The sequence below is a fragment of the Calypte anna genome, chromosome Z, assembly GCF_003957555.1.
Source record: "Calypte anna isolate BGI_N300 chromosome Z, bCalAnn1_v1.p, whole genome shotgun sequence".
NCBI classification, from domain to species: Eukaryota; Metazoa; Chordata; class Aves; order Apodiformes; family Trochilidae; genus Calypte; species Calypte anna.
This window is the reverse complement of record NC_044274.1, coordinates 65,630,424-65,650,540: the sequence shown is the minus strand read 5'-3', so window position 1 is coordinate 65,650,540 and position 20,117 is coordinate 65,630,424. Positions and strand designations below refer to the sequence as shown.

The 20,117-nt window shown below is 44.6% G+C and overlaps 2 protein-coding genes across 2 annotated transcripts; both read left to right on the top strand.

Moving 5' to 3' along the window:
- The first annotated feature begins 2,911 nt into the window (after positions 1–2,911).
- On the top strand, positions 2,912–12,652 carry ALDOB (aldolase, fructose-bisphosphate B). Its single transcript, XM_008496441.2, has 9 exons — positions 2,912–3,018; positions 9,474–9,595; positions 9,862–10,073; positions 10,578–10,632; positions 10,788–10,948; positions 11,161–11,244; positions 11,693–11,867; positions 12,014–12,213; positions 12,439–12,652. The coding sequence occupies exons 2-9, from the start codon at positions 9,484–9,486 to the stop codon at positions 12,532–12,534; spliced, it is 1,095 nt and encodes a 364-aa protein (XP_008494663.1). The 5' UTR covers positions 2,912–3,018; positions 9,474–9,483; the 3' UTR covers positions 12,535–12,652.
- Positions 12,653–15,151: 2,499 nt separating this feature from the next.
- MRPL50 (mitochondrial ribosomal protein L50) lies at positions 15,152–17,331 on the top strand. Its single transcript, XM_030467136.1, has 2 exons — positions 15,152–15,298; positions 16,836–17,331. Exons 1-2 carry the CDS (start codon positions 15,195–15,197, stop codon positions 17,224–17,226), a joined length of 495 nt encoding a protein of 164 aa, XP_030322996.1. The 5' UTR covers positions 15,152–15,194; the 3' UTR covers positions 17,227–17,331.
- The last annotated feature ends 2,786 nt before the right edge of the window (positions 17,332–20,117 follow it).

Genomic DNA, 20,117 nt, shown 5'->3' with positions numbered 1-20,117 from the left:
GCACAGAACTCCCATGGGAAACCCTGCCTGTGTGGCCAGTCCTACAAAGTACAAGGGAAGATAAACCCCACGTACCATTAGTATGAGTGGCAACACGAAGGACAGTGGATGCCAGAAAATTACTTGCTGTTTCATGCTGTTGCTGAGTGACTTCGTCACAAAGTTTTCTGTACCCTGCATGATTTCTGTCTCTTCTTGCCTCTTGTCTCCTGTTTTCCTGAAGCCCCCACACCTGCCTCCTTACTGGCATCTTTTCCCCTGAACCAAGTCTTTGGTGTTCCTCTCATTCCATGCACACCAAAGATGTCCCAGTCTTCCTGATTTCAACACCCATATCAAAATCATGCTGTCCATAGCCAAAAATTTCACAGGCTATGCGAAACTTTCACAGGGGAGTAATGTCAAAGTAACTGTGAAAGTAAATCACTGTGAAAGTAATGTTTAGACGTAGCCACCTCTACCAGGGTGCTCACCCCTGCAGACAGCCTCTTGCCAGCTACAGGCCTATGGCTGCATTACATTACTCTGAAAAGAGCTTAAAGAAAAGAAATAATTCCAAAAGTAGCTGGGTTGCTGGAAAGCTGAGTTGGCAATACTGTCTGTTCAAACATTGACACAGTGAAACAGGTGTGTAACCTGGATAATAAACAAGTTTGCCATAGAATAATTAGTACAGGCAAAGACTTGATTTTTTAATAGGGCAGATGTGCTGCTTGTGTGAATGCAAGTACACTGCATTCTTCTCAGAATACAGACTTATTTCTGTTACTCTTTAAGGACACATGATACCACTATATATATATAATCTTTAGCAGTGTAATTATCACCAAATTCTGATTACATAGCGCTGATGACGAAAGTATGTAGTCTTTAGCATCTTTTTAACATTGCTGCATTACTGCATTGCACAGTCAGTGTCATGGTTCTGCGTGTACTGAACCTTACAGTGACATTATCTGGCTTGATCGCTTGTTCCATATTCTTGTTTGAAAAAGCTCCCATTCCTCAATTAAATGGAAAAGTTAACCAGCATATCCATTCTCTTTTTTTCTCATCAGTCTACACAATGTCTACTAGGGCTTGTAATCTTTGTGCTTGATATTGGCTCAGAAGCACTAGAAGGGCACATACTAGTTATTAGCCACCTGGAAATACATAAATATTTTTTGAAAGACTTAGGAGTGCAAGGTAGTCTGAAGGGGATTATCTGAAGTGGTTTCTAAGTGTCAGGCAGTATTTTTCTCAAGAAGACTTCCTTCAGGTTTTCTCTCATAGTCTGTCAGACTGTATCAGAGATGACAGTGGGAAAAAACCCTTCCATGTACTTTCCTACCTGTGACAGCTTCTATTGAGACCAGGACTGACAGGGTTTAAACTCTGATTTTCTTTGTGGCCCTGAAGAAGACTTTTAGCATGTCACCTTCCTGGTCTCAAGAGAGTATTAGAAAATATATTTAATTACAAAAGAGCTGTTTATGGTGCAGAAACTTTAGTACACCATAGGGTTCATTTTCCTGCTAGGACACGAGAAATGGAAGGCAAAGTAAGCATTGTTCCACAGCATTCTTCAGTAAAAAGATAGGTCTCAGGCAGGGGAATATTAAAGAGGACAGAATAATGCAAGCACAAGGCTTTAATTTAGACTGTATCCTCAGCTTTGTCACATCTTTCTCTGCTGACAGTCAGAGTTCTGCCCCTGGCAGCATGGAAGGTGTTAAAAGATTTCCTACAGGCATTGATCCTGGCATGTAGATATAGAGGAGACAGGCTCTCTTAGGAAGTGCCCTCATGAAGACAGTGTTGTTCTGAGAGAGGGCAAATCAGATATCTCACTGTGTCCATATAAAGGCTAAAGGTGTCACTACATGAGCCAAAAAAAATGGTGAAACTACGTCATTCTTCAGGCAAACACTGGGGCTTTGTGGCAAACACATACTAATGTTCAAGGTTGCAGAGCTGCTTGTTTCTGAGGGTGCGATGTTTGCCTGTGTTGTACTTCCCTCCACAAGTAGAGACCTGCAGTGGGAGGGGGGTGGAGAATATTTTTTAAAAAAATCAAATCTACCTGGATTTATGAATAGCTATAGTGTGATTTCATATAAACCAGAATGCTGATATTCAATATAGAGCTCATTAGAGCATTAGTGTTTTTAACAGAAAAATTTTGCTTAAGCAACCAAGAAGTTTGTATGCCATTGTAATATGGATAGGTGTTCCAATGGGATTTGTATGGAAAATTTGGCTTGCACTTGTGCATCTCAGTGTACAGCTATTTCTTCTGATAACTATCAGTCTCATACTGACACTGCATTAAGGGAAATCAGAACTTGCAACTTCAATAAAGCTAATACTTTAACATATTGCCTTTCTATTTACTAACTGGAAAAGGAAAATGTGTTTCTGTGCTAAATTTTCAAGCAAGGAAAATCCGTGTAACACTTATGAAGCCACAAAAATGGTAGCAACTCATGTCACTAGGACCTGTTGCAATGTTTCTACATTTCGTTCTACATTGTTCTCCACCCTTTCTTTGTGCACTGTGTAGTTTCCTAAACTAATCTTCCAGAAGGTCAAACCCTAAACTCCAAGTTATGCCCAAGACCTCTTCAAACAACCTCTGTGGTTCCTCTTATAGTTCTTTTCAGTCTGTTTTAGAAACTGAAGGAATAACATGAAGAAGATGGAAAAACATCTCAGTTCCACTGCCTCACAAATAGCATTATATATTCAGGGAGGAGAAAGGGGAGGAAACAAAGGAGTGGAGCTAGGACTCATTGGCTGTGTGTCATTGTGGGCTGACAGCCAATATCGAGTTTGAGCAATATCACCTCCCCAGCCAGCTTCAGGGGGAGGGAAGGAAGGAGTGGAGAAAAAAAAAAAAAAAAAAAAAAAAAAAGAAAACCAACACCCACCACTGGCAAGAATGTTATAAAAGCCATTGATTCAAAGGACTCGGTCTCTTCACCTACAACCACCTCACTGGAAGCTTGTAGAAGAAGAGGCACTGTCCACAAACAAGTAAGTATAATAATATTATTTCTAAATGGTAAGGGTAACATGTATTTCAGTAGCTGTTTAAAGTGGGCTCGATGGGTTGGGGTTTATTTTTTGTTCCAGCAACAGATTGCAAGAAATAAACAACCATTCTGCAGTGATCTTCCAGTGTTTGCCATTTGCTGCTAACACTGGCTTCCTAACTTGGTCACTAAAAACTCCTGAAGTAAGTGAAACCTTAGGCTAAGGGGACTAGAGCAATACCATACCTGCATCACTTTCTGCTGCTTTGTTTTGATTGTGCTGCTTTATGATTGTGGAATAGATAAATTTATCTACTGCAAGAAGAGAGAGTGACTGGAGCATGTAGCTGGTTCTTGCCAACACCAGTGCTGACAGAGTGTAATTATGTGTGTTCCCTGTGCAGCTTCTTCTGAAGTATTAGTGCTGTATTACAGTGTGTGGATAAGATTCTTTGGCAGGGGGAATGTAAGGTAGTTTGCAGTGCAGGAAACTGAACACCTGGCTTAGGAGGTAACCTTTCCAGTTGTGACCAGTCAGATTCAGGAAACTGCTCAACAAATTCACTGAGTCTGTGGTCCTACATCACTTTCTCAACTGCTCCATGTGCCTAGTTCCCAGAGCTATTTAGCCCACTCAAAATCCTCACAGCTTCCCCAGACTCCCCAGATGGTTGTACAGAAGTTGAATTTTCCCCTAAGTCTGGCAGCTCTTTTTTACCTTCTATGAAGAGTCAAGCCCTGGCAGAGAAGCAGCTTCACCCAAACTTTGCACTTCGAAGAAACCAGTTTCTTGCCATCTCAGTCATCTCTAACCATCATGAGTGGTCAAGGAGTGCTCCAATGAGGGATGAAAGGGGGGTACCTTTGCCCAGGGCTTCACTATGGCTCTGATGCTAATGTGGGAATCAGGACAGAGAACTGCAGTTCTCTCCTGTCATCCACTTGAGAGAGGATGCTGAAGCAAGGTTCCTAGACAGAGCATGAAGATGGAAAAAAAATGTGCTCACACCCTTATAAGAGAAAGCAAGACCCAACCAGTCAATTTACCTTCTTATATGACCCAAATGACCTATAAAAATAGTAAAATTAGCATGTCAGTCAAAAATATCTGCTGCTTTTTCTAAGTGACAGAGTATCTCTTCTTGTCCTATACCTTTGACACTTTTAGAACCCAGAAATTAAACACTTTCCTGCACTGAAACCTTTACTGCACTGCAAAGATAAAGGGAGAAACATTCTGTTTTTCCCTCAGAGTTCTTTCAGACATACAGAAAGCACTGCTTCCACTTCATCTCTCTAAAACAAGTACTCACACAGAGCCACAGAGTAGTTAAGGAGCTCTCTAGTACAATCTCCTGTTCAAAAGCAGGGTTAGACACAAGCCTACTTACAGCTTTATTCAGGTGAGTGGGACACCACAGCCTCTCTGTTATACTGCTTGGTTGTCTTAACAGTCAAAAAACAGTTCTTCGTGTCCAGTCTGAATCTCTCTTAGTTTCAGATTGTGTCTCTCACCCTCCTGTCACTTGCTGCTGGAAAAGCCTGGCTCTGCCTGGATCATCATTCTGTAGGTATGAGGGCGGTCAAGAGGTGCCCCTGCTCAGGGGGCTCAGGGCTGAACTTGACCCAGCCTGGCAGTCTTCTCCTCACAGAGCAAGTGCTTCAGCCCCTGACCTTCCTGGTGGCAGCTGCTGAACTCACTCCAGTAATGTCTTTCCTCTACTATAAGAGCCCCAACACTGGATGCAGTTCCCAGATGTGATCCGAAGAGTGCTAAGCAGAGGGGGATCTTCCCTGTCCACCACTGGCTCGCTGAGCTGGACACCTGCTCACACAAGATGCTGCTGACCCTTTTGCTGGCCTCAGCTCAGCCAGCTGCCTGACTGGGCATTAGGCCTTTTGCAAAGAGTTGCTTCCCTGTCCCCAGGTGGGATCACAGCCAGGGCTCTGCACAGTGGCTGAGCATTTATCCTGGCTGAACTTCATGGTGCTGCTCTTGCTCTCTCCTACTCCCCATTGCAGGGCCCTCTGGATGACTGCTCAGCCTTTAAGTGTATGAGCCAGCTGGGTATCATCTCTACATCATCTCTCTACAACTCCCTGAAAGGAGGTTGGAGCCAGGGGGGAGGTCGGTCTCTTCTACCAAGTAGCTGCTAGTAAGACAAGAGGGCATGGACTTAAGCCCTGCCAGGGGAGGTTTAGGTTAGATATTAGGAAAAAATTCTTTACAGAGAGGGTGATCAGGCACTGGAATGGGCTGCCCAGGGAGGTGGTGGATTCTCTGTCCCTTAAGATTTTCAAAAAGAGACTGATGGTGGCACTCAGTGCCATGGTCTGGTAACCACAGTGGCAATGGATTGAGGACTTGATGTTCTCAGAGGTCCCTTCCAAAACAGATGATTCTGTGATTCTGTGATCTGCAGGATAGATAAGAATGTGCTCTGTCAGCAGGACAGAGCCAGGCTTGCCCAGATGTTCAGTGTCCAAGTAATCGCTGTTCCATAGAAATAGCTTTTAATGGAGCTCAAGAGGGAAGTGAGGCCTGTTCACAACAAGGAGAATATAAGGTGCATAGCTCATTATGTGTCTGTCTTTCTTAAGCACACAAGTGTAAATGAGGAGTAAATCTATTAAGATCAACTCTGTGCCTACATATGATGGGCTAAATTTCTGAATGCTTTTCACTTTCCCTATTGACAGTATTTATCTATTTATACATGCAACTTTTGCCTCTTCAAACCTGCTATTTGGAAGCAGAATCTCTTCTGTGAACTGTGTAACAACATGCACATGTGGTTTGTAGTACTGTCAGATGATGCTGAAGGGCTATGTTTTCTAATAACCAAATAGGAAAAGCTGCATGCGTGGCATACAAACTGCATTTTGAGTTTAGTCCTACAAGTTTGGAACCAATAGAAGTATAGAAGAAGGTAATGAAGAGATTCAAGAGAAAAACTTAGATATTCTAATCCAATCTTTTCCTGCCTGCAAATGAGGACTGATGTGAGATTTTCTGTAAGATTGCAAAATGCCAGTCACTCGAGGTGGCTGGAAAAAAAAGACACCAGTGAAGTTTTAATGGTTCTAAGATGACCTGAAGCGGAACATAACAGTTTGTTTCTTCTGGTATTGTCTTGCCCCTGCCCTTTGGTCCTCACTATTAATATTCACAGGATGCAGTGCTTGTGCTGATGTTCATAATGATAGTTCCCCTGCAGTTCTCCATTATGGTAACTGAGAAAAATTTGAGACTTCAGCAGTACAATGGTTGCTTTTACAATGGTACTCTCCCCATTCCTGTCGTGTCCCCCCCCCCCCCGAGGTGGTCACAGGCTGGGGGTTGAGCAAAGAACTTTGCTTGTTTAAGGAGCTGCTGAAGCCTGATAAAATTCTCAAGGTAGCCATCAAGCTGGGTTCATTTTGTTCATTTTGTGAGGCTTTTGTCTTTTGGTTTTTCTTCCACTTTTAAAAAATGTTACGTAAGCAGTTACCACAAAAAGAATACAATTGTATCTGTACAATGTCAAATGAGTGTGAGATCACTTGAGCTTGTGACACTACAATACTACACCACAGCTTTAAGTTGGTAAATAAAATTAAACAAGAAAAACGTTAGTTGTGGGACAACTGGTAGATACTGTTGTTGCAAACACAGTAGAGATTTGAGACAGTAGAGATTTCAGATTTTTCCTGCCTGGACAAGTTGTCAAACAAACAAAACAGAGTAATAGGGCAAGTAGGCTTATTTCTGGAATGATGAATGAAATGAGCTGTGCAGCTTTGCCAGACTGGTTCCAACAATTTTTCCTCAGGACCTGTAAAGTGACATGTCTGTCGCTCTTAGGGGGGACATTTATGGTTTTGTGGATGTGCAGTGGACTTACTCTTTACAAGCCATTTCCATGAACTGTTACTGAAGTGTCTCCACTCTCCTTTAAATACTCAGAAGTACCTCACAGCACAGATACTTTTTCTGAATTGAGCAGGGAACATCCTCTGATTATGCTCATCCTCTGAATCACAGAAAAATAAGGGTCTAAATCAAGGGTCTTTGAACACTCTGGATCTTAGAGCTACCATTAACTTTCTAAGTGTTCTTTTGTGCTCATTTCTTTACCATTTCAGCTAGTAATTATTTGTTTTTGTAGGTAAGCAAGATAGCTGGGGACCACTTACTAGTCTTACAGATCATTTTGGGCAGCCTTTTCACAGATACACACAGTCAAAGAGATACATGGATAGAAACTGGAAATCATGTGCTGTCTTCCAGTTGGTCATTGCTGAACTGCACTGTATAGTTCAGTCACTCAGAGAAAACAGTTGGGTCAGCAGAGTGTCAGCATTATCCACTGAAAACTCGTATTTACATGTTTTGGCAATTTGCTTTTCAGTCTGGTTTTGAGTGATAACTGTCCTTTTGTTATCTTTATGCAGACAGTGGAAACAAGCAAGATACAACAGACATTAGGCTCACTGCTTATTGCATTGCTGGAGAGAGAGTATACCCATAATAATAGCATAAATAGAATGATTTATGATCTTGTAACTCAGCTAGCTGGATTAAAGATTATCTGGATACAGCTACTTGAGCTGCAACCCTGAAATCCCGTTACTGATTTAGCAATTCATTAGCTCTGACCTTGGACAAGATCACAGTCTTGCCAGATCACAGTTTTCCAGTCTTTCCCACAGAGACTGTGAACTACTGGACTGATTCCACATCACTTAAGCACAGCAATTTATTTAACAGTGCTATGGTTTTGACTGAAGCACTTACAACACAAGCTGCTATTGCAGTGAGCAAGATAACAATCCTGTTTCCTATTTCTAAGAGACACATCAGACACAGAAACAGGGTAAGACATAAAGAGGGTTACAGAGGGGAATATGTTAGTTATGCCTCAGTTATGCTATAGCCTTTCAAGTTCTTTTAGGTGGACCAAACAGGGTAAAAGCTGGGAGGGATGCAGTTGTAGTCACCAGGATCACAGCAAGGCAGGTCAGTATTTATAAAAAATAATTCCTCATGTGTTCCTTCAGATTCCCTCTAAATGTAGAATGAGTTACCCTTGATAAGTTGTATAGGACTAATTCTTGTTGCAGCTCACAAAAAGGTAAAGCAGACACATGGACACTGCATCTGATTGGTCTGTACCAGTAGACAGCCCCATTTGAGTCTTGCATAAAACCATTACCAGTACCAAAAAATCTTCCTCTATAAATCAGAGACACAGATTTATAGTTGTCATAGTACTGAGATAATAGTTGTCAGAAAAAATTGGCACCGCTTGGCATGGTGCACAGAACTTTGTTGGCATCTACCTTATCATGAGTAACAGCCAGACCTGTGAACTTTTCTCCCCAATACACCCTTCAGCAGGGAGGTCATGACAAGGATTTCCTGACAGCATAATATCTGTGTGAAGCAGAAGAGGATGGAGGACCTGGATGCATACATGCCTATGTAGGGAGATGTATTTGCTGGCCATCTCTGGCACACGGTGAAATGGGAAATGGCACCTTCTCATTTTCCTCTAAGGCTTAGTTTGAGGACAGAAAACACAGATGCTGTCCAAAGGACTGCTGCTCTGGAAGAAAGCTTGTTACCAGAGATATTCTGTGTTGTTTTTAATGATTAATGTCATGGATTTACCACCTGCCAATAAAAACATGTTTTGCTTGAAATATGTGATAAATTGAGGGAAGAGAGTCTTTATGTCTCAAGCTCATAGGCTTGTATGCACAGGGAAGTAATTTGGACAATTCAAATGACCTGAGAAACTGAATAATTTAATGCAATATAATCAAAACTTCAATAAGATCAAACACTTTGTCATAACAAGACAGAACTGGATTTCAGGTGGTGGGGGACTGCAGCTTTTGCCATAGCTGAAAAGACAGACATGAATAGTCAGTCCTTCAAAACCCCAGGTCTTAGAGTAAGCTATGCAGTGGAGTTCTAAAAGCAGCATAGAGAGGAGAGAATTACAAAGCAAGACAGGAGATGGAAAGGTTACTAGACAAAGCAGCAAATAGTGCCAACACAGGACAGGGCATGGAAGAGTCACTCTAGAAAATGTCTGAAGGTAAGCAGTCTGGTAACTCCCATTCTTCTAAGTAGAAGAAATTTGCTGTCTGTAATTTGCATATTTGTTAGCTTGGTGCATGTTTTTATGGCAGGCTGACCTTCCTTTAGGTTCTGAGTAGAGCCATATAAAATGCAGAGTCTTTCTCATTTCAGTTCTGGAAGGGTGTGTTAGGATATGGCTCTTGCATTTCTCTCTTCTGGTTTTGACAGACACATCAAGCCAGAGTGTATTTCTGCACATGTGCTTATGGTAACACAGACCAGGCAAGGATTGACAGCCCTCAAATAGAAACATCCACATGGTACCTCTGGTTCACAGTTTGTGTTTACAGTCTCCCCCAGCTTGTAACAGTAATTCTTTTCCACAGATCAGTCAAGATGACCCACCAGTTCCCAGCACTGTCTGCAGAGCAGAAGAAAGCTCTGGCAGACATTGCTCAGAGGATTGTGGCTTCAGGGAAGGGGATCCTAGCTGCAGATGAATCAGTTGGTGAGTTCTGGATATCAATCAATGAGCAGTACCCAAGGTTCTTTTTCAATTTGTTTCATCTTTGAAATCAGTGGAGTAAATAAAAAGCACTTTAAAACTTGACTGAGCAGGAACAACCTGACCAGGATGGGCTGTACCTGTTGCAACAAAAGCTGACAAACTGTAGGTTGAGAATTGAAGCTCTGAAGCCCTGGTTTGTTACTAGATACTGGGACCAGGAGGTCAGCCAAGCCTCATATCTATCTGACCTCTGTCCACTTTGCTAGGTACCATGGCCAACAGGCTGCAGAGGATCAATGTGGAGAACACTGAGGAGAATCGCCGGGCTTTTCGAGAGATCCTCTTCACTTCAGATGCTTCCATCAGCCAGAGCATTGGGGGAGTGATCCTGTTCCATGAGACTCTCTATCAGAAGGACAGCACTGGAAAGCCATTTACAGCTCTCATCAAAGAAAAAGGCATTGTGATAGGAATAAAGGTGAGCCTCTCTACATGCCTGGCTGGCAGCATGCTCCAAACACTATTTCCAGGGACTAACATATATGGAGCTGCATGCTCACTTGGCAAACACTATTTTTTAATCCGTTTTGTGCTTGGTTTTAAAATCACTAGATGATCTTTGCCACCGTTCTTTGCCTTGCTTTTATACAGCTAACCAGGAGCACATTGGCATTTGATGCAGAACTTTTCATCATCTATTCATCATTCACTGCAATCAAATCATTCCATGCAGTAATCTAACTCCAGTCCTTTCTGCACTTCACTGAGCTCTTCAGCCATTCCCTGAAGCCATCTACAAACTGCCCCTCCTTCTTATCCAGTTCACTTCTCTTCCCCTCTGCTCCAACATTTCCCTTCTTGGCAGTCTTAGTGCATTCAGCTCTATACTTGACTCAGTCAGTTGGCAAAGACAGCTAAGAAGATGAGGATGAGACTGATCTCCACCCTTCTGTAACCCTTCCCATTTTTCTGGTCTCCACAGCTGGATAAAGGTGCAGCACCCCTTGCTGGAACAAATGGAGAAACCACCATCCAAGGTAAGGAGGGATCTAAGGAGCCTCAGCTGTGACTGGTGCAGCAACAGCCATGTGGTGACTCACCAGAGTCACATCCTTGGCGGGTGTCACAGCACTTTTTCAGAGCTATGTCCTGAAGAACTGCTCACAGTGAAGCCCTGTTTTTCCTTCTGCAGGGCTTGATGGACTGGCTGAGCGCTGTGCCCAGTACAAGAAAGATGGTGTAGACTTTGGCAAGTGGCGTGCAGTGCTGAAGATCACCAGCACAACACCCTCTGAACTCGCCATCCAAGAGAATGCCAATGCATTGGCTCGCTATGCCAGCATCTGCCAGCAGGTATTTACCCTCCAGAAACCTTTTCTGAGATTCTGTAGCCCCTTCTCACTGTTGCCTGTCATAACATGCTAGTGAACTTCAAAGGCAGATCTCTGGAGGCTTTTGGGAAAGATGAAGGGCAGTGAAACAACACAGAATACTACCAAAGCCAGAGTAGAAAAGGACAGTTTGTCTTCCACACCCCCAAAGACATCCTTGTTTCCTTTTCTCAGAATGGCTTGGTGCCCATTGTGGAGCCAGAAGTCTTGCCTGATGGAGACCATGATCTCCAGCGCTGTCAGTATGTCTCAGAAAAGGTAAGACATTCCTGTCCCTCTCCTTCACTTCACAAATCAGTAGCTGATTTTATACAGAGTGCCTTCCCAAATCACAAAGATCTGTGACCAAGTACTTCATAAGTAAAATTACTGAGTTGTTCATGATCACACAATGAGTTAATAGTGAGTGTGAGAGTAGAACCCATCCTTTTAGATTTATTCTCAAACCACCAACATAAACATTCTTCATGTCAAAAAGATGAATTGGGAGTAAAACCATTGTACTGTTTCAGTACCTCAGTATGTATGAAGAGTGGTATTCTGGTCATGGCAAAAGCAGTGGTATCCCTGGAGCTGCAACCCCTGTGATAATTTTCACAAGAAAGTTCATTTTTATCTTCTCACACTCCCAAGGACTAAGCTGTCTTTGTACAGCAGTCTGAGGTGAAAATTTTAGCAGAGTTCTGCATTCGGTCCTGTTTTCCAGGTTCTGGCTGCTGTCTACAAGGCCTTGAGTGATCATCATGTGTACCTGGAAGGGACACTACTGAAACCCAACATGGTGATGGCTGGGCACTCCTGCCCCAAGAAGTACACCCCTCAGGATGTAGCTGTAGCAACTGTCACTACTCTTCTCCGCACTGTTCCTGCTGCTGTTCCTGGTGATTCCTGGTTCATTCCTATGTACCCACCCACACTGTCACTCCTGCTCCTACGTCTGACACGCTCACCCCTCTGGCATGTAAAGGTCAGGGGCAGAGGTGGCTGGAGCTCTTCATTTCTATGGCTCATAGCCTCTTTTTTGCAGGAATTTGCTTCTTGTCTGGAGGTCAGAGTGAAGAGGAGGCTTCTGTCAACCTGAATGCCATGAATCAGTTACCTGTGGCTAAGCCTTGGAAACTGACCTTCTCATATGGCAGAGCCCTGCAAGCCTCTGCCCTGGCAGCATGGTTGGGCAAGAGTGAAAACAAGAAGGCTGCACAGGAGGCTTTCCGCAAGCGGGCACAGGTACGGGGACTGCCCCGGGGCAGAGCAGAGCAGAGCATAGCTGCTCAGCAGGCAGGGAGAAGGGTTGTCACCTTCCTGAGGCTCCTCTTGTTACCATCCCTCCTGGTGCCTCACATTCTTCATGTTACTCCGCTATTTTTGCCTTGCTTGGTTATTCCTTCTGTCTTTCTACCTCTCTTTCTTACTCTGAGCTAACTGCTTTCCCTTCCTTTGTTTTGTTTTCAGATTAACAGTTTGGCTTGCAGAGGACAATATGTCACCTCTGGGAAGACTGATGCAGCTGCTACCCAGTCGCTTTTCACTGCCTGCTACACCTACTAAAAGAGCAGGGACCTTCCTGTGTCCTGACTCTCTTCACAAGGTCGAATATGTTCAGAAATGAAAGAAAATCTAATTTTCCTTACCCTAAATAAAACTGGGTTAAAATGGATCAGCTTCCTCTCCACCCTTCACTCCCACAATTTACCAAGGGGATATTCTTGTTTCATTTGCACAGTCCAAGGACGGGGATATTCTTTCCATACTATAAACAGTAGCTGTTAATAGCTCATGAACCTACTCTCCCTCTGGTTTAAGATTGGTCCCCAGACAGATTAAGTAGTTCCCCAGCTATTAAAATACATACCTTTGCCTGTTACCACATTTCTCAGCCAAAATTCTGATACAAAACCTGATTATGTCTTCAATCATAAGAATAAAACAATAATTGAAAGTTAATTTCTATCTCACAGTTCTTAATTCTGTATAAACTTTGTAGTTCCTTTCATGGATCTGAGGTCTTCAGTACCCTGTGCAAAGGTTAAGTCACAAAGCATCACTCCTGATGAACTTGGGGAACCCTGAGGAGATAAAAAGGAAATAATCCAATAGCAGCTGAAGAGGTTTATCCTGCTGACCCATGCCTGACAGGCACAGAAAATTTGAGAGATATATATGGTGAGCACTGCAAGGGACTCAGGCCACAGATAAATAACACTATGTCCAGAAGCTTCTTTGTCTCTGAAGAATCACAGTTGATAGGGCAAGGTTGGTATACCCCAAGTTAAGGTTGCACAAGCTGAGTTAGAGCTGTGTAAAGACTTTTTCCAAAGCACTCTTACAATGGCATTTTCCACAATAATTAACATAAAACACACAGGAAGCCAACCTGGACCACAGTTTGACCTTTGGTACATTGCTGTGTCCCAGTTAAGAGATGTAAGCTTTGTTAGCTAAAGCACAATTAGGCAGTTGTTCTGGGAAATGGAAGGCATAAATGGGAAAAACAGCAGACCTGAAGTTACACAATAACATCTGCCCAGCAACACGTTTCACCAATCACCTTGCAACACCTTAGAGCAGCAAAGACCACACAGCCCAAGAGAAACCCCGCTCTACATTCAGGGCTGCCTGGGGCCGGGCCTGAGCAGCTGGAGCACCTATCCCTGGGGGCTGCTCTTCCCAGCCAAAGGCTGTCACCTTTCCTGCCAGCAAGGAGGGGCAAATGGAGACCATCATCACCCTGCACCTCCTCCTGCTCTTAGCATTAGGAACCATTTTTTCACACAGGCAATAAACAGCAAGGAGGGGCAAATGGAGACCACCATCACCCTGCACCTCCTCCTGTTCTCAACATTAGGGACCATTTTTACACACAGGCATTAAACAGCCAAACTCCTTCTCACCGGTCCAGTATTTGCACAATTAGTGCATGTATTTAGTTTGTCCCAACCTTGCTGTGAATGAAGAGGAAGCCAGAAAAAGCATTCCAGAGGCTTACCATAGTCAGGAACAACACTTCTCTTTGGGTTCAGTTGTGGTCCTATAGGTGTCCATGTTCAAACAAATGTCTGCTCCTGAGAAGTGTCCTACTGACTGACCCACACAGACTGCTTCTCTTAAAAAAAAGAGTGGAAGAAGTGTTCCCCACAGCTGGGAAAAGAAACCCCACACAGTACAAAACTAAAGCTGTAGCTTTGCTGGATAACTCCTGGTATTTTGGTGGCCACCTGTCATTGGTGCTGTGCCTGATGCTGCTGCCCCCAGCCCCTTGCACTGCTCTTTGACAGAGGTGTTTGTGGTTGGGGAGGGCAGACACCTACTGAACAAACCACCATGAATCTATGCACATCAAAGTGTACAGATTAACTGTTATTTCTTGCTCTGAAAGACGAACATCCTTTTAAAAAACAGGAATAGTGATATTCTCATACAATTGCAGACCTGGATCAGAGGTCCTGCTACACCTGGAAGTGCTCACACCCCCAAGAATGTCCAGAGACAGCTGCCAAGAATCTTTGACTGGCAAAACTACACAGCAATCACAGAAACTGTAGCAACGTATGTGTCTACCTTATGTTGTTTTATTCACACATTCTCTGTTGCCAAATCTCGCACACCCCCCAGCCTGCTGGCACAGCCTCTGTGGGTGCATGAGATTGCTGAGGTCGTGGCTGCTCCTCAGGGACTGAGGGACAAAGGAGTCTGAGGGGGCTGAAAGGAGAAATGGGGCTGAGGGACAGAGGGGGCTGAGGGGGCTGGTGGGAATGAAGGGGACTGAAGGGGATAAAGGAGACGAGGGGTGAGGGGGATGAGGGGCGGCGAGGGAGGTGAAGGGACTGAGAGGTCTGAGGGAGATGAAGGGGGATGAGGGAGATGAGGGGTTGAGGGGGATGAAGAGGACTGAGGGGGATAAGGGGGCTTGAAGGGGTTGAGGGAGATGAAGGGGATGAGGGGGGTAAGGGAGTGAGGAGGTGAGAAGAATGAGGAGGTGAGAAGAATGAGGGGGTGAGAGGGATGAGGGAGTGAGGAGGATGAGGGAGTATGAAGGGACTGAGGTGGTGGCGAGCGGGGCTGTTGCGCGGGCGTCCGTCAACACCCCACGCACCCGCGGCCCCGCGGGACTACAACTCCCGTGAGGCAATGCGAGGGGAGGAGAGAAGCGGCAGTTCGTCATCTTATGTGCGTCCTGGAAGGACGGTCCCCTCCCTCCCTCCCTCAAGATGGCGGTGGTGCCTGCCCTGCGGCTGGCGGCCCAGCGGCTGGGTATGGGTCTGGGTCCGGGTCCGGGTTCTCCGCCGCGCAGGGCTCTCTGGGACGGCCTGAGGTAACGGTGGGGGAGGGGGTGGCTGCGACGGGCGGACAGGCGTTGGCGGCTCTCGGCCGCTTTCCCCGCCGCCTCCTGCCCTGGGCCTGCCCTGCGTTCTGTCTCGCAGGGGTCGGGAGAGCGGCGGCCCAGTCAGACTTCCAAGGCTTGGTTTTCGTGCACCAGAGCCCGATGGGTCGCGGCTCGGGTCCTGCCCCGACTGCCCGGTTTGGGTGCCCTGCAGGCGTTATCTGCTGAGTGCCGGGAAAGAGTGGTTTCACAGGGAAGTATGGCATCGGGAATGAAGAGTCGTCGTTTCTGTGTAACTTTAGAGGGGAAATTGTTGCCCCAGGTGTAGTTTTTTCACTCGGTGTGCATAGAGCCATTCAGCACAGAGTAGTTTCAGCATGTTGGTGTTTTTTGATACTGGGTCGTTTTTTGTTGTCTGCAGAGCAGCTACCGGGAGCACAACAGCAGGCAGCCGGGAGACAGGCAAAGTTTTAGGTACAAATAAAAAACCAAAGAACAAATTATAACAAAATATGTGATTGGTTAACGATGATTCACCACTCTGCATTATACATATGAATCTAGCCTCCTAGTAACACCAGATTAGCACACTCATAAAGGAAATGCTGTGAAGTGGCACCAGGGATGGGTTAGACTAGATAACAGGAAGAATTTCTTTACTGAGAAACTGCCAGGGACAGTCCCTGTAAAGTATTTAAATATTGTCTAGGTGAGGGACTTCAGTGGGCATGGTGATACAGACATTGATAAATCTATTTATTTTATTGGAGGAAGATGTTGATGGTTGTATGCAGTGATCTTTGAGGTCCTTTCCAACCGTGACAATTCTGTGATTATGATTTTGTGATTATTCACAAAGGGGATGATTCTTAGCGTTAAAATTAGCTAAGGTAATTGAAGGCTGTACCTTCATCTTGTCAGCTGCCACTGAATTCTTACCCAGTGCTGCCCAGTGTTTTATCCTGTTACTAGTCGTGCTTCTACACAGTGTCCTATAGATACAGCCTTGTACATGCAGCCCTAGTGACCCGTGGTTCCTGCTGTAGTTTTTTCAAAACAGACATCACAGTGGCTACTCACTCACTTAGTGAATCTTAGCTCTGCCTGCTGACATCAAAACCATACTTGTGCAGCTGCCTGGATTGTGTCACATGAGCAAGTCAGATAACTTGAAGTAGGCTTTAATTTTCTAGTCAAAAGTAGTGAAATTTTCCTCTGTGTTTGTGAGCACTGATTTTTATCTCTAGCAGTGGTTATTGTCTGTTACCTGTTGGGTTTTTTTTTCCCCAAAGCAGGTTAGCAAATGGAGCTGTAAATGGGAAAGCGAGGTTGTTTATTAAAATGTAGTTAAAATTAAGTTTACAATCAGACCAATGGAATAATCTGGGAAGATGATTGCTCTGTGCTGAGCAGCACTTGGGGTAGCAGCACCTCATGTTCTGCAGGCCAGGTTGAGTCAAATATTAAAAGACTGAATAGGAATGTGCTCTGACCCCAGGCTGGAAACACTTCTGTTTGTGTCCAACAGGAAAAAGGAAAAAGAAGAACCAGAAAAAATAGTTGCTGAAGAGAAAAAGGAGCCACCCAGGCTGGTGTGTCCCCCACCACCCAGCAGGAGCTATCTTCCCCCCGCAGACTTGCAGAGCCGCCTCCAGTCCCACGTCAGGGAGGTGTTTGGCGCATCGCTCCCTGAGCAGTGGCAGCAGGCACCCCTTGATGACTTAAAGCGGAAGTACCACCTCCTGTCCCAGCTGGCAGCAGAGCTGGGCCACGCTGTCCCCAACTCACAGCTCCACCTGATGCGCACTGCTGGGGATGTCCTGGATTTCTACAGCACTCCTGTGAAGGACGCCTCCAAGTTGGATGAACTGTGTGCAGCAAAGCTGCCCCACAACCTGAAGATCATGAGGAAGCAGTGAGGCACCACCAAGCAGTGTGTTGGTTTTGCCTTTCCTGAGGCACGGCCACCAGGTGGTAGCAACCAGATATACGAATGTCACTAATTAAAAGTTCGTGTAATTGTCCTCAGGTTTCTTTGTTTCTGTTAATTATTGGTAGGATTAAAGATCAGGCTTTCTCCCTGTGGAACAGTGGTGCACTGCAGTTGGTGACAGTACTGATCATGACTTGTGGCTGTGACCATGCTGCTGGTAGTTTCAGGGTCTGGCTGGGACAAACCACAGGGACCAGCTCTACAACCCTTCACCTCATGAATGTCTCACTGTAGTTCTGAGCAGTGTGGCAGCTTTCACCCACGTGGTGTGGCCATGTCTGGTACTCTGTGCAGCTTGGCCAGCAGGGAACAGGTGGCCAAGCGAGCAACTTTTTGGGGTTTTTTTGTTTGTTTGTTTTGTTTTTGTTTTGTTTTTGCTTTGTTTTCCCTTGAGCTTTTGAAAAGCTACTGTCAGCAGTACACTACTGTCAGCAGTAGTGTTTGTAAAAGCCATTAGAAATGTCCTCTTAAATAGAACCATTAGTTCTACTAAAAACTGCCTGTGAAGATAATGCTGAGTGGAATACTGTGACCTCTAAATACTGCAAAAGCAGCCACCTCCAAGCAGCTCATGGTATTCTTCTGTGTCTGCTAGGGTGCCCCGGTTTTATTTTTAAGTTCTGTTTCTCCTCCTGTCTGTCAGTTTTTACTGTGTGTTTATTTTCTTGTGGCCATTGAGGGGTCTATAATCATGCTGTGTCAGTTCTCCTTCCTGGGTAATTTAGGATGTAGCTTTTGTTTTGCAGAGGAAGGAAGCAGTTCAGTTGGGAGGATGAGAAAATAAACACAGCAGCCTGCAGAATGCCTGAGACTTGGCTGATATTTTTGGAAAAGAGTTTGTGTGTGGAGAAGCTGGATTCCTCACGTGCAGTATTCCTGGAAATGATGCAGAGGCACCCCTGAGCTCCTGCTCCCCGGTTTTTCCTCTGGTGCCCGGACACCTGGAGCTGCTGCCTTTGAGTGTGACAGAGCTGACAAACGCTCCAAGCGCTGCCTCTCCTCGTGGCTCCGGAGAAATTTAGGAAACCTATTTTCCCGACTACCGGGGAGTTCCGGAGATGCGCAGGCGGCTGCACCTCCCCCTGAAAGTGAGCCCAGGGGCTGTGGCGGGGCTGTGGCTCTTCGGGGTGGGAGGCAGCATCTTATGGACTCCTGCGTCCGGGAGAAAAAACTCATAAATGGATAAATCTGTGTCACCCAGCCTGCTTCAGGGGCTGTCCGGGAGCGATGGGCTGGTACGTTATCTAAAAACCACCACCAGTGGAAGCTGCACTTACTGTTCGTCCCCAGCTTTTGTATCTGACCCAGAATGTCGATGTTGTACTGCCCCCGGAGGGAGAGCCACCAAAACGCACTCAAACCACCAAAAACGCACCCAAAGAATCCAAAACTACTCACACCCCGCAATCCCTTGTAAAATTAATAGCCAAAAAGAAAAACAAAACAAAACCCCAAACCACTGCATTATCACCTAAAATAACCCCAAATCATGACAATGTATCCCAAACAATCCCCAAATGATACTCCACAGGAATACCAAATATCCCAAAATACACCAAAACCCATGAAAAACTCCCCCAACCCATAACAGGTAAAAATAAGTAACTCAAAGCATCCCAAAATAACCTTAAAAATAACTTCAAATACCCCAACACTCCCAGATCCACAACCCTCAAAACCACCTCAAAATAAAGTCAAATAAACAAAACCAACTGAAAATAACATGTTCTCCCAAATCACCCCCCAAATACCACATATTATGCCAAAATACCAAAACTAAAAATTAGCCTTAACCTACAGTAAATCAAGGCAACCCATAAAAAACACAAATCCCCCCAAATTTGTCAAAAAATACCCCAAATCTTCCCCAGTCCCCAAAGTTTTAAAAAAAATCTTCCAAGTTGCACTCAAATTAATTTGAATACACCATATTTATTAAAAAATCCCATGAATTCTCAACAACCCCCCCAAATTTCCTTCAGATTCCCCCTCCTTTCCCCAGTATTTACCCGAATTGTCCAAACTCATTCCACAATCCACCAAATTTCCCAAATTGCCCCCAAATCCACCAACTCTGTCCAAAAGGTCCAGATATCCCTAAACCACTGACACTGGCCACCAAATCCCCCTGTTCTCCAAATCACTCCAAAGATCCACCACATCTCCCCACAAATCACCAGTTTTCCCAAAAAATTCATGTCAACCCCCCTGAGTCCCCCAATTTAATTTTCTTCTCAAATTAGCAGAACTTATTCCAATATGCCGAAGACTTGCATATTCCTTGAAATCGCCCCCAAAATCCCACAATTTTCCCCCAGATCCCTCAAAATCCTCAAAATTCTTCCAAATTCCCCAAATTTCAAGTTTTCCTCAAAATCTTCCGAATTTTCCCAAAAAACCATCATTTTTCCAAAATCCCTGTTTTTCCTAGATCTGCAAAGATGCCCCAAAACTCTTTAAATATTCCCCAGATCCCTTCACATTCCCATAAATTTCTAAGATCATTCCAAAATCCCCCCAAGTCACTATTTTTTTTCCTTATCACTAGTTTTCTCCAAATCCCACAAGTTTTCCCTAGATCACCCTAAAGTTCACTAAATTCTCCCCAAACCTCCAAATTTCACTGAAATCTATGAAATTCACCTGAGAGTCCCTCAAATTTTCCTCCTAAATGCCAAACTCCCAAAATTTACTCCAAATCCCAGATTTTTTTCACCAACACTCAAATTTGCATCAAAATCATGCAAATCCCCCAAACTCCTCTAGTTTTGCTGCAATTGCTCCAGATTTTCCTGAGTTCCTCATTTTCCCTCTAAA

Coding starts and splice junctions, on each gene's coding strand:
- ALDOB (XM_008496441.2), top strand. CDS start 9,484: ATGACCCACCAGTTCCCAGCACTGTCTGCAGAGCAGAAGAAAGCTCTG. Junction 9,596..9,861: donor AGCTGCAGATGAATCAGTTG/GTGAGTTCTGGA, acceptor CCACTTTGCTAG/GTACCATGGCCAACAGGCTG. Junction 10,633..10,787: donor TGGAGAAACCACCATCCAAG/GTAAGGAGGGAT, acceptor TTCCTTCTGCAG/GGCTTGATGGACTGGCTGAG.
- MRPL50 (XM_030467136.1), top strand. CDS start 15,195: ATGGCGGTGGTGCCTGCCCTGCGGCTGGCGGCCCAGCGGCTGGGTATG. Junction 15,299..16,835: donor GCTCTCTGGGACGGCCTGAG/GTAACGGTGGGG, acceptor TGTGTCCAACAG/GAAAAAGGAAAAAGAAGAAC.